General features: G+C 40.1%; 1 protein-coding gene across 2 annotated transcripts in view; it reads right to left on the reverse strand.

Moving 5' to 3' along the window:
- Positions 1-14,294, reverse strand: part of macrod1 (mono-ADP ribosylhydrolase 1) — a 155,337-nt gene that overhangs the window by 56,651 nt on the left and 84,392 nt on the right. For both annotated transcript variants that reach the window (XM_034690558.1, XM_034690559.1), the window contains exon 5: positions 533-649. In XM_034690558.1, the coding sequence (XP_034546449.1) occupies positions 533-649 (117 nt within the window). The remainder of the gene's footprint in view (positions 1-532; positions 650-14,294) is intronic.

The raw sequence follows: 14,294 nt of genomic DNA on the forward strand, positions 1-14,294 counted from the left end.
TCTCCCCCATAGTCACATGATGTATTTTAGACATCAGGAGAGCAGGAGGAGAATTTATTTTGGAACTAAAACACCTAGAAAAGCTTTCCCTGTCATGTTGAATCTTCTGTTTCGTCACATTATACACGCTGCAATGGAGTGCCACTTAATAATTGAGTGCCATTTACTTTGCTATAAATGGAAGGCTGCCAGTGACATTATGGATACCTAGATGAGTTTCCTCTGGTGGATGAATTAGAGCCGAGGAGGAAAACTAGTCCACCAGAAAAACTGTTGTGTAGATGATTTTTGAAGAAGCTCATCATCTGGAAAGCAGACTTACCTTATTTTGTGTTATTTGCTCAATTTTTTTCCCCAAGGCTTTGTGATCTTTATTTATCTTAGGAAAATGTGCTGTACTGCTTGTGTATTTTTGGCAACATCCTCCATCACTTTCACACACGTTCACAGCCAAAAACATTCCTGTTAAATCCACAGCAGTGACACTGGAGTAGCTTGAAGTTACACAAACATTCACATATTTAATACTCACACTTAGCTGGGAGCTTGTAGCCACAAGTGATCTTTGCCTCGCCGGTCTCACAGCCTAGAAGAGAAGCGCACTCCTTTTTTAGCATGGGACCTGCAGCTCGGTGGATTGCACCGTCCACTGGAGAGAAGAGGACATAATATTCAGGGAGTTAGCCCACTCATGTGAATTTCCTGCAATCTGACCACTCACAGGGGGTCTAAATGCTGTTTCAAGTCCAGCAGACAAATTTAAAGGTGTCAAAAGCTTAGTGGTTCAAAGACCTGGATAATATTAGTAAAAAACATGTGACTTTCTAGCACCTGCAGGCTGCTGCTTTCTCACCTCAAATGTATTCTATCTGCTTTCTTATAAGTCAGAGCATATGTCTCTGTACATCAGTCTGTTTAATGGATTTTAGGGCAACTGCCTTAGTTAATTACTCGATTTAGTGTCTTATTACGGACTCAGCTGACTTAGACTTTTTGGTCAATTAGTCTTTATTAATTACATTTTCATAAATCTACATAATATTCAGAAATGTGTATCTATCCTTGATCCACACCGCATCGAAAAGACTGTGACTGTGTTCATTTCCAGGAGGGCAATGATGCAGGAAAAAGCCATTTTTACAGCCGCACCAATTACAGCTTCAGTCACAATCTTTTTACTTCTTGCAGTTCAGACACATTTCCTCAAATCTTACATTAAGACCATGTGGATCCAAGCAGCTTTGTAATTATGATCTGCCACAATGAAGAAAGCAACAATTCACAAAAAAACCAAACAACTTATCCAAACGTCAATATTAAGTACTTAAAAACACTGAATTTTTATCCTATACAGAGGTAGATTTTATGAATTGAATAACTTCATTCAATATGAAAAAAATCAACACACCAATGTAAGTGAGAAAGTGATAAAAGTTCACTCTTCTTTCATATTTAATAAAATGTTAATCAAGGGAAAATTAACCAAACATTTCGGAGTGCTTCTTTACCACAAGCAGTGAGCCAATCAGGGCCTTGTTTTGCTGAGAAGGAATTGGTCTTAAAGAAATAGGTTTATACACCCAGATTGTCAAACAGCAGAAAACCACCTGAATTGCAATTTTCCAATCTACTTTCAAAAAAACGTCTTCTAAATTTATCTTGAGAGCAACAGGAAGCAAGGAGGGACAATAAAGGTCCCTGGCTGAACTCAACAACAAACAAAAAAAGGTTAGTGCTGTTCATAGTCCCTGCTTAAGAGCCCAAGGCAACCAGCACATCCTGAGTCACAAAATGTTCACTGACAGCTTATTTAATTTGTTTTCACTGGAAGAATATCTGTTTTTACAATACAACATCCAATTCCAGCAGCTGGAAAATAATTAGTTTTCATGGTTATCTTTGTGCAGAAAGGTAAGGTCAGGGGAAGATTATTTTCCTGTTTAACAATGGAAGACTTACAGTATCTTCAAGCAGAAGGCAGAAAGAGGTACTTTATTATTTTTTTAACAAAAAACTACTGACTTTTTCAAAGACATGTGCATGACCCAGAAGAAATAGATAACTATACCTCTCATGTGGTGTTTACAGTCACCTGCCACTACATTAGGTACTTTTTGTGATTTTAACAGACGCGTATGAATTTAGCCAACTTCCGAGAGGGACAGAACGTCACAAACACCCTTCATAGAATGAGGGTGGCTGTGGCTCAGTGGTAGAGTTGGTTATCTCAATCTAAAGGCATTAAGGTCTGGTTCCCGAGCCCATGAAACCCACATAGTGGAATGTCCTTGAGGGACACTGAGTCTTAAATTGGTGTATGAATATGTGTGTATGTTCATCAGCATGACACTTAGCGTAGCAGTCCTTTATACCAGTGTATGAATGGATATGTTAAAGGGTGATTGTGACATGTAGTTTAAAAGATATTGGTGTGATCAGAAAACTAGAAAAGTGCTCTATAAGTACACGCCACTTATCATTATGCAACACTAGTACAACATCAACACCTGCTACAACCTTGTGAATAAACATGAGCAGGAAAATGAAATGCTTCCAACAAGTAGAATTTGTGGCAGAGCTGTTCATTAGACCGTACATGTGGAAAGACATGGACAGTTAGTGAATATAGCTTTCCTAATGATCTTATAATCTTTGTAGAAGTATGTTTCCCAAAGAAAGTAGATAAAGTATATATTGTGATATTTGACTAATATGTTAATATCTTAGAGCCTACAGAAACAGTTATATACTTTATAGAGATGACCAGTACAGGCCTCATCATATTGTGCTACCTAAAGGAGTAGGTTAATTGAGGAGGCTGTGTTACCGTCAGATGATAACGCAGGAACAAACTTGTGGTTATCAGCTCTGCTTCAAGGACAACCGCAGGCCGAGAAGCAACATACACACACATTTCTTGGTTACAATGCACAATAGTAAGACTGTCTGAAGGCGTGTGTATCGATTGAGGTACGCGTGTTGGAGACTAGAGCCAAAACGGAGACGGCTGCGTACGACACCCAACTTCCAGGCCAATAGGAGTTGGCTGCTTACTTCCTGTATGCCTCTCAAGATGTATCTATATAAAAGATTATGATATCCATGACTCGGGACTCATTTTGCTGATTTCCTGCAGGAGCTCTGTCATTTTGTGACCAGCGCTGTACTTCTTTACATGTGACCACAATAATTATTTTCTGAGAGCTGAACAAATTCTCCAGTGTTCATTCTCGAGCTGTCAACAAAAGAATTGGGGCTAACACTATAGTAAATCCAATTTGTAGAAGACACGGTTGAAGGACAACATATATTTTTAAACTTGTATGACTCTGTTTTCAGCCAATGTGCCGGTAACTTAGCCTTGTGGCTAATCGAAGCCTGGTAAGATCCTGACTTTTATTTTGATAAAGTTTGGAGTCCTAATGAAGGAATTTGGTGTAATTGTTTGTGGTTTTTATTGGTATTTGCTTCTCAGTTTACAAGTTGATTGTTCTTTTAAATTGTGTTCTAATCGTGTCGCGTCCTGTTGTGTCATGTGGTGTGACACCCATGGTTCCTGGGCCCATTGTACGTGTCATATGTGAACATTTTATAATTAGTCCACAATTAAACACATCTGTCAGAAACAAGTCTCTTGTGCATCGTGAGACTTGTCAGCACTTGGTGAAAATAGTACAATAACTCCCATCCATATGTCACAGCTCAGCTCATCGCCCCATGGCTCTTATCTGTGTCTCCCTGTGTACAGAGCAGCTGTTACAGCGGTGAAATTCACCAAACTGAGTGGCTCCAGGCAGGGGTCTGGTGTTATCTGAATGTTATTGTGTTAAGTTAGCCTATCACATGTGGTGCTGTGCCGCAAAGTGCCATTCCATGCTGAGCAATGTTGAACTGAGCCGCACTGTGAGCTAAGCACAAGCGCGAGGGTGTGAAAGGATAGCCCTGAACACTGGCTAGCTCCTCAGGGTGCACAGAAACAAGCACAGATACCATGCCCATGCTGTGTATGTGTATGTGTTTGTGTGTCTGTGTGTGCGCGTGCATGTGTGTGTGTTTGAAATATTAATGCTGTGTGTATCTTTGTCAAAGCACGTGTTCCACTGTGCACAAATGTTATTTTGTGTTTGGGTGGGTTTTTTGCATCTGGTGTACGTGAAAAGTCCTTGAGGTGACACACACACTTCACACACCACAGTAACTTTGAAGCAGCCCTACTCTGAAATAAAGGAAGTGTGATAAGACGAAGAGATGGAAAAAAGAAGGAGGTAGGAGGAGAGGGGAATAAGGGAGAGAGACGCAGATGTAAAAATAGTCTGGAGGGAGATAAGGAAACAGGCATAAAAAACAGGATGAAAAGAAACTGAAATTGAACTGAAATGTAAACCAACAATACCTCCTGTTTCGTGTCATGTTTCATTTTTGATGAACAGATTAATGATCATGCATGTGTGGGTGTCTTTGTGCATGTGTGCATTTGTATTTATACATGAGAAAAGTAGCCTTCTCCCCCAGTCTTTGTGAGTGAACTGCATAGCCTTGAGCTATAACAATGCTTTCTGACCTGAGTACTGCTCTGCTCAGTTCCACTCATAAAAAATTGTAATGGGTGGTTACAGAGGAACATAGACAATGAAGCTGGCATACATACAAACAACCCACACAAGAGCACATATGCGAGATAGAACATACAGTTAAGTGCCAAGATTAAGTAACATGTGCATTAGCATAGAAAAGCTGCTTGGGAGACAGTTAATTTAGGAGTTTAATGACACCAATAAAGGCAAGTTACCATAATTTTGCGTGCCCACTCATCCATGCATGCTACCATAACTATTACAAACTTGATTAATGTGTTACATGTGCAGCATAGTGAATCTGTGCTCTTATTCAGCACTTCTGTGTCTAATCCTCTAATCAGGACTGTATACCTTCAATTTAGATTTGGGTTATAAACTCAGTTATCCCGGACTGTCCATCCATGCCCTCCAGAATGACGCAAAGATGAGATTTCAGCTAATTTCCTGTTTTGTTCCTGTAGAATATGAATGGGTTATAATAATGAAATCATAACAATGAACTTGATTTTCCAAAGGGTACTGGATGGGTTTGATATAATTGTGGTGGTAAATAAATTTAATTTCAAAAGGGTTTTGTGCTGCTCATGCAATTTAATAACCAGTTTTTGGAGCCACAACTGTTTCCTAAAGCGTGTATCTTTTGGCCAGATGAATGATGAACACAAGCCTACCAATAACCCTATTCGCTACTGCACCAGCAGCTGTTCTTGGGGTCTTGTTCCCGACATGGACTTTCCTGCTCTATGATTCTGTCTTGATAACACAGCTACTTGAGGGCTCTGTCACTTTAAAGTATGTATTTTTCTTGCAAAGGCAATGTCTGTCTTTAGAGGACTGTTCCTGATTTATATGGAGACATTACCACAGTGTTCTACTTTAAAACTTCAGGTGGTGCACAACTTCAAAATGCAGCAGACTTCCTCTTTCCTTTTAGCTGCAAATGACTACACACTCCATCACATTAACTTTCACATAAAACGGGCTTTGTGCATTCAGCCGAGGAAGCCTTTGTTTTTCTCATGTTTAACTTAGATTGCACTTTGTCAAATGGAGATGAGAAGGGAGGAGACTGAATAATCCTCTTTCCCTTCTCTCTCTGTACCCTCTCTGAACCTGGCGAGCAGGGTTAATAAATGTCCTACACCTCTTCACTGTCTCATGTGGAGAGCCGTCCCTCTAACTACACTCGCTGAACACAGCCCATGTTAGCTCCTCTTCAGCCTGTGGTAACTTCTGACTCTGTGGGAGCCGGTGTAATAGCCCAGCATGAGCACTGCACGCTACTGAGTAGATTCAGACACTGTTCTGTCACTTCAATGCAGTCAGAAATATGAAGGGGGAATTCTTGAGCAGGGGGAGGGAAAATGAAAGATGTGTTTGAAGTAGAGCTGCAGTAGTAGTACAGATCAGGCGTATATTCAGGTGTATTAAGCTAGGATGGACTGTGGCTGAGAGAGGAACAAAATCAACCGAGGCAAAATAAATGGATTAAGATGAAATACTGAGGAGTATTGAGCTGGTGTTCCTGTTACTGTGGTTGCATGGCTGTAGGGATGCTCAGTGGTCGGTAATCAGTCCACAACAGACTGTGACATCTAAATAACCATTAGATGGATTGTCAATGGATTTTTTGCACACTCATGATTCCCAGAGGATTGGAACCATGAGTAACAACCTGTTGTGACCTCTTCATCTTTCCTCTAACACCAATATCAGAGCAACATTTATAGTTTTGAAACATTTCTAACAACTACATGGTAGGTTGTCATGAAATATACAGACTTTTATGTGCCCCCTGTGATGACTTGTAGAAATTGCCATGGATCTGCTTGATTCCAAATGCTATTATTAGTGTTTTCAGATTAACTTACATAATCATTATTACAGGTATTGATAATATTAGACAAAGGTATACCATTATAAATAATGGGTATTTCCAGTACAAGTCTGTAGCCTCTTACATAATGTAATTCTGCATCAGAGCTGTAATGAAGTTCCACCAACACGACGCCTTTGTGCTTATACATTGAACCCCACAGCGGCATAATACCTGTGTTCCAGTGTGTAATTATATGTCATATTATGGTGTTTCGGAAGCTCTCTCTCTCTCTCTCTCTCTCTCTCTCTCTCTCACCCATTCATACCCATTCACTCACTGCTGGTAGAGACTGCTACAGTGAGGGACCATCAGTGTTAGCTAATCTCATTTGTTGACATTCACACACCGCTGAACAACAGAGGGAGCAATTTGGGGTTCAGTGTCTTGCTCAAGGACACAGCATGTGACTGCTGGAGCTGGGATCGAACCGCCAACCTTCCGATTGATTGATAGACGACTGACTCTACCCACTGACACACAGCCGCTCGCTCTCTCTCTCTCTCTCTCTCTCTCTCTCTCTCTCTCTCTCTCCCTCTCTCTCTCCCTCTCTCTCTCCCTCTCTCTCTCTCTCTCTCTCTCTCTTACTGCATGTCTCTCTTTCCCACTTCTCTTCCGCAGTGAGTCTAGTTCTACTGGAGGTTTCTGCCTGTTAAGAGAAAGCTTTAACTTGCCACTGCTGCCAAGCACTTGCTCTTTGTGGTTTCATGTTGGGTCTCTCAACATAACAAAATATAAATAAAGACCAGGACTTGGACCTTTAATAAAATGTCCTGGGGTAACTTATTTTTTTTTAAGTTATGTTTTTGGCCTTTTTTGCCTTTATTTTATAGGACAGCTGAAGTGAAACAGGAAATGTGGGGAGTAGAGAGCGGGGGAAGACATGCAGGAAATGGTCGACCGGCCGGGAATCGAACCGGCGACCCCTGCAACGAGGACTGTAGCCTCTGTATGTGGGGCGCTTAGACCACTAGGCCACCAGGGCATCCTGGGGTAAGTATGGTTGACATTCATAAAAAGACACCATCAGGCCGTAACTTTAGGTATTCCAGTATTCTAATACTGTGGCTTATGGCTGACTACCTGCAAAGCTTATGACATCTATCTGTACTGTTCCCTGCTAAACACCTCCACCAAGTAGTACCTGGGAGGGGATCATGCATTTAATCATGTGACAGTGCATTTGTCAGTGTGTCTATGTGTGCGTCTGAGAGTATACAGATAATCTTGTGTAGAACTGAACACTGCAGCCAAACAGTGTTTTGGATTTATGTTTCTTTATGACCAACAACCCCTCAAGGTTGTAGATATACTAATTTTGAAAAACCTATTGGGGTATGACGGATACAATCTTTTGAAGGAAAACTCTTGGTCAAACAGTCATACTCCCTGTCTTATATTGGTAAGAAGTTTAAGGAGGAGGCCCCCAGGGTAGTCCACATAATTTCAATGATGATTTGAATCAATGGAATAAGCCTCAATGCAAATTAGACACCTATCGCCTGGTATTGATACGCATGAGTCCTGCAAACTGTAGAGCTAAAAAAGATCCAAAACTCTGTGGCTTCACTTTAAATCAATGTGTCTTTATAGGTGAGAAGAGTCAGTTTTATATTGGCTGAATATACAGCACCATGTATCACTGTAATGTATTGCTCATTTAGACAGTGGAGGCAGGGTGAGCCCTAACTAAATTAGCATCACTGTAGTGTCAAAGGATACTTGTTGTTCATACTCCACTGACTCTGTCGCATGCAAATGGAGAAGCAGAGCCACTCAACAATCAGTCATAATTGGCTACACCTAATGCCACTAACAGACATCAACAGATTATAATGAAGTAGTCATGAATTTAATTTATATAATGATATACACATAGAAAAAAGTATTTTAGGAGGTGTCAAACTCATTTACATTTAGAAAAAAAGAGAATTCATTATTGAGCCTTCATTTACATACAAAATAACACATCAACGTTTCCACCGAATGAAGCCTGGTCTTTTAGGGAATAAGAGAGAGGATGAAGATACAAAACAACAACGGAGAGATTGAAAGACTCAAAATGAGACAGAGAGGGACGAGACAGGGGATTGAAGAGCACAGTTGGACAAAGAGAAATGGGTTTGGAAAAGAATCAAGAGCGAAAATAAAATGGGTGTGTAGGTGAGGAGAGTGAGAGAGGCTTAAAACAAAAGAGGAAGAGATGAATGGTGAGTCGGGTTTCAGAGAGGAGAATGGATAAAAAGGGTGTATTGATGGATGGATTGTGGGGTTAGAAAAGAAAGCTTTGGCTTCGTTAGACCAGTGACCAGCCAGCAGCAGGCGGCTGACCAGTTTAGGTGTTATCGTCTCTCCCTTGCAGGCTTTGTATTGACTTACTCTGGGGGGGAAAAGGGAGGAAGGGAGGGATGGAGAGAAAAAAAATAGGGGACTGGGGAGTGATAATTGGCGATATGCTTACCTGGCGAGGAGCCTGCAACCCCCAGCAGGACACACTAACAAACACCCACACACACACACACAGACGAACGCCTGACTGCAATGTTATATGCCAGGTCAAGCTTTACCTCCTGCAGACCCCCACCTCCCACACTTACAAACACACCCACTCACACACCCACACAGGCACACACACAGATAGATTGACATTAGAGTAAAACCAATCCCGAGGTCTCTCCTATGGAATACTAATATGGCTGCCCTTGCCAGCTGACCTCTTATAGGCCAAACAGGCTGTCTGTCAAACTAATGGGGCGGAACGCTGGCATATTGCTTTCCCACAATCCCTCAGCAGAGCCAGGACACTCATTTACTTCAGTCAGCTTGTTGCCAAGGCAACATTTAGGATGGGTCTGGTGCTGGATGCATGAACAGGCATGCATACTGCTTTCCACTCACACATACTTTTATATGCTTACTTTAAAACACCTATGCATATAAACACAACACAGCCTGTTAAATGCAACCGTGAACTTATCCACTCTCACACACATAAACACATACATAAACACAGACTGGTGCAAACAGAGGTGAACAGGTGAATATATTTGGGTTTCTGAGACACTGACAGCTTTGTCTGTACGTGGAAGATAGAATAAGTGCTCTTTGCCTTTCTTCTCGTCTCTGCAGCCCAAAACCAATCCTCCACTCCTTTATTCACAATTCATGCTCTCTTTTTCACTTGTTCTGAAAGCAGGCAAACAAGCCTGTCCTCTGCCTGAATTTGTATCCTCATCCGGACCAGGATATAGCGGAGACAGGGCTGCAGACACCACAGCCCAGAGACTCCAAGATATCAAAACCTATCCATGTTCTGGTGGTTTAATTAAAGATGTCAGCAAGGCTTTTTACAACCTGAAAAATACAATGTGAAAGAATTCTGTTGTTTTTTTCCACCTAAAATAAAATCTGTAAGTAAATTAAAGTTTAATTGGGACCTTGCTCATCTGTTCTGTGCTGAATTTGAATGTCCTGAAATATGTAAACCAACAGACAGACCTTGCCTTCACGACTGCTTCTCATCCTGGGCTCTGTGTCCCCACAGACGTTGAACAGCCTCTCTAATACCAGCTGCCTGTGTTTGCAACTGTGTGTTTCTGTTTGATCAGTAAGTTGTTACCACACAACAACCAAACATCAGATATGGTGAAGGTCTGCTGCAAGAATGACATCAACTTTGTTACTGTGAAGGTCCTTTAAGGATAGAGTCAATTTTTCATGTTTATCTAAACCTGATGTATGCATGCCAAATGTTTACTGAAAGTGTTATAGGCTGCTCTAATTATTCTTTCTTTACAAGACAGAAATACCTCCTTGTGTTGGGTATAAAAATGGTTAACAGACTAACTACAGTGGCTAGATGCACTGTCTCTAAAGCTAAGCTAAGAGATCCTTAGGTTAAGGTAAAGTCTACAAAACTGTAGAATGTAACTGTCTGAGAGAAACATAGTGGTTGAAGAAGTGAAAGGGTCAATGGCATATTATTTTGTGTTTGTTTACTTGTTTCACCGTGCACAGAAATGACAGGCTGTAAACTGTGATACTGTTAAATTGAAGAGAAGAAAGGCGATAGAAATGGAGAGCAGTATGACACCAGACAGCTGGCAGCAGGGTAGCTTAGCTCTCGTCTTCAAGCTCTGCTCTGACACTCTCCACACCTAAGAGGACTGACTGAATTTGGCAGAATCAACTTGCTGTACTGCAATCTAAGACGCCATGGTGCCCTGACTTTTATAGCTGAATATGAGCGGAGCAGCAGACTTTCTCTGACTGTCATGAAATGTAATGTTTTCACATCGAAGATGACTAAAAAAAGCATTAAAAAGAGAGGGCAAAATAGGACAAAGGAATTGAAGTCGGCTGGTGTGGGGATTTAGAAGACTATATTTTGATAAAAGAAGCTTCATGGACGATGACTGTCAGCAACTTGCACTAGATGGCAGAGTAAATTGCCTACAGAATAATCCCAAAGTATAACTATGTAGAAGCTACAAAGACAACATGGTTATTGTGAGGACCAGAAGAGCTGTTATAGTCAGCATGGGCTGCTTATGGTTCCTCCAAGTTTTTAATGCCTGAACAGATTGTTAATGGAGAAGACTAGATCTGCCCTCCAAAAGTTAACGGCTCAAGCAATCAGTCATGAAGACCCAGACCCAGGTCAACTCTCATTTCTTCAGTTGTTTTAATGTTAGCTGTGTCATTGTACATATCAGCGGAGCAGCAGCATGATTGAAAACTAAATATGACAGAAGCAAATTTCAGCAATGAAAAGTCAGGGCAGCGTGACATCAGACAGCTTGAGGCAGACCATTCAGTTCTAGTCAGCTGGCAACACTCATGGCATCTCAATGTTAGGTTGAAGAAAGGCTTCTTTTCAGTAACCCACATGTAGCAAAGCAATCCCCACTGCGAACTGTTTGATAGCTGCCATTTATGGTTCACCAGAGTGATTGAAAAGGATAGCATCATAGACTCCTATTCAGTAAGTAGACAAGGCAACACAGAAGACACAAATTTAACTGCAGAAATCACAGCACATTTGAGGCCGATCATTGCTCAGTATCACAATTCAAATGAAATTATGTGCTTAGAAATATGCAACACTAAAGTACAAGTACATCTTCAGGGTGGTTATTACATGGTCTTCACACCCTTGATTGAGTCTAAATCTAATTTTAAGACCTTCATCGTTTCAGGTTTGAGTGCTGACATGTTGCAAATTTCCAAATTAATTTTTGTTAAATCAAATTATCACAGAGTTAATACATAGCCAGTCTCAGCACACTTTGAGCAGGCATTGGGAAGGAAAGAGGGTTAATAGGGGCCATGTTTCTGTTAACCATGAGGCAATCCCTTCATAAAGTGACAGTACTGACAAAGACTGGAAACAGAATCAACACTGGTCATCCAAAGCCAAAGTACACACTGAGGTTGAGCCAAAGCCTCTGTGAATCAAGCTGTGTGAGCCTTTTCAAATGGACCTCCTTGTCCTGGTTGTTGTAACAGAAAGTTATCCTTGTACCTAATATCTGTCAGAAAGTTGAGACTGATTAGATTTAATAAGAGAGTGGCATTTACACTGGAAATGTTCTTTCCTAAATAAAAACACAGACTCAAACTAACTCAACATCTGCACTCATATGGCGAGTCAGTGTAATGACCAAACAGGATGGACAGATTCTGGTATCCAAAATGTCACTTCTAATATTCAGAATGAACAATTGGATTTCTGAAGTCTAATTATTTCCAGAAAAACTTCCATCTTAGATATCTATAGTCCAACTGCTGAGAGATGTACACTGCCGGTCAAAAGTTTTTGGAACACCCCAATTCTTCAAGCTTTTTATTGAAAATGATGCAGTTCAATGTCTTATTGTGTTTTGAAATGAAAATGTTGAACAAAAAACCAATTGAATTTCAAAAATTAATAAACCAAAATGTTATGACGGTCTGTTTCTCTTCCATTATTAATTGCCTTTTTCTGGCCATTTCTAAAGCAACACATTACTTTGTGCAGTACAAGACTGTTCAAATATTGCTCACGAGTGTAAGGTACCACAGTGTGTTCCAACACTACTTTTATGCAGACAAAGGGAGTTGTAAGTAATCAAGGAAAGTTGGGACACCTGTAAGTAATTGGTAGCACCAAATCTCAAGGCTTGACTAAAATGAATTGCTGCAGAACAGCAACCCATTTCTTATTCCCTGAAAAAGGTCTTTTCATATAATTCTGAAGTGTACATAATTTTTTCAGTTTTGGGTAATCTTACCTTTTTCTTTTTTTTTTTTTTTTTTACCTCTGGCAGTTCACCACTTACCTTTTTACCATTTCAAGCTATTTGATGGATTTGAACTTTTTTGATTTCAATCAAAAAGTGGAAAAATTGGGGTGTTATCATTTTAAATTAGATATATATATATTTTTTTAATATTACAGATTTCCATAGTGTCATTTTGAATATCTGAACCACATCGTTACCATAGACTGTAAATAAAAAGATTGTGACTGGTAAAAATGTCATGAATGTCTACATTGGCATTTTGAAGATTAAAATTCTATTTTGATGTCTACAATGGCTAGAATTAGTTCAGTTACAGACAAACACCAATGTTTCATTATCTAGTGTTAAAATGACTATTAAAAACTTGACTGTAGCTATTTAAATGGGATTTTTTGTTCTAGAAGAGTTCCATGTTATAATGCAGCTATCAGATATCAGCAGATGTTCATTCTGGATGTGAAGAATGTCATTGTAGATGTCTGAATTGCTCATTTTGTAAAGGCTGAATTGAATCAGAGACACCTGTGATGTTCAAATAGTCTAGCTATTAAATTAAAATGGCCTCTCTCAAGGATTTATAGATATTTTCAACTGATTTTTGACCAGAAGAATTTATGTTTTTGATTTATTGAAACCAAGCGGCAACCTCCGGTCTCAAACTATGAAGCCCATGCGGATTTAATCTGCAATTCATCAAGAATCCGCTTGAGGCTGGCTGCAGAAACACCGGAAACCACATAGACACCAATTCAAAAAAGACGATCTTTGCAACATTAATAAACATGTTTACAGCCTGGTTGAAAAAACATGATTTTTTTTCTAACACAAGAGTTCAGAAGATATTAAGACTTGAGTTTTTGCCCAAATAAGGACATGACTAACTTGACTCCCAGACGGGAACACATAGCTGTTGGCTAGGATGCTCAAACTCCTCCTCTTTACCTCACACTATGCCTGGTTAAGTTCTGCATTTCCAATATGGCTGACACCGTCGATTGGCTTCAAAACAGCGCTCAGGAACAGATGGGTGACGTCACAGATACTACGTCCATATTTTATACAGTCTATACTTGAAACACAATTTCTGCCAGTAAAAATGTTGTTCTGGTGAGAACAATTTTGGCTAATGCCGAAATCTAAACTTCTGATACAGTAGGAGTGTGTTTGGATTAATGTTGATACAGCTAATCACAGTAGACCTACATGTTCTACTGTAGTGACTACTTCAAAGGTTCCCCTTCAAATGAAATAAGACATGGCTGTTTCATTCTTGAAGGTTTGTTCACTCGTGCTTGAAAGGTGGTTAATAGGTTTGTCTTTTGATCTCTAAAGACTGTTTACATTTTACAGATGTTCCATGACATTTCCCTGCAGGTCATGAAACCCTGGAAAAACACATTTCAATGCCAGGTCTACAAACTGACATATGGTGACCTAGAAGAAGAACCGAACACAAACTTCAGAGTGGGAGCCCTGGCTTCCACTCAGCTGGTGGGTATTATAATCGAACAAACAAATATACAGTATAGATGTTTTTAAATAAAGCTCATGGTAACT

This window comes from Notolabrus celidotus, chromosome 8, assembly GCF_009762535.1.
Source record: "Notolabrus celidotus isolate fNotCel1 chromosome 8, fNotCel1.pri, whole genome shotgun sequence".
Lineage (NCBI taxonomy): Eukaryota > Metazoa > Chordata > Actinopteri > Labriformes > Labridae > Notolabrus > Notolabrus celidotus.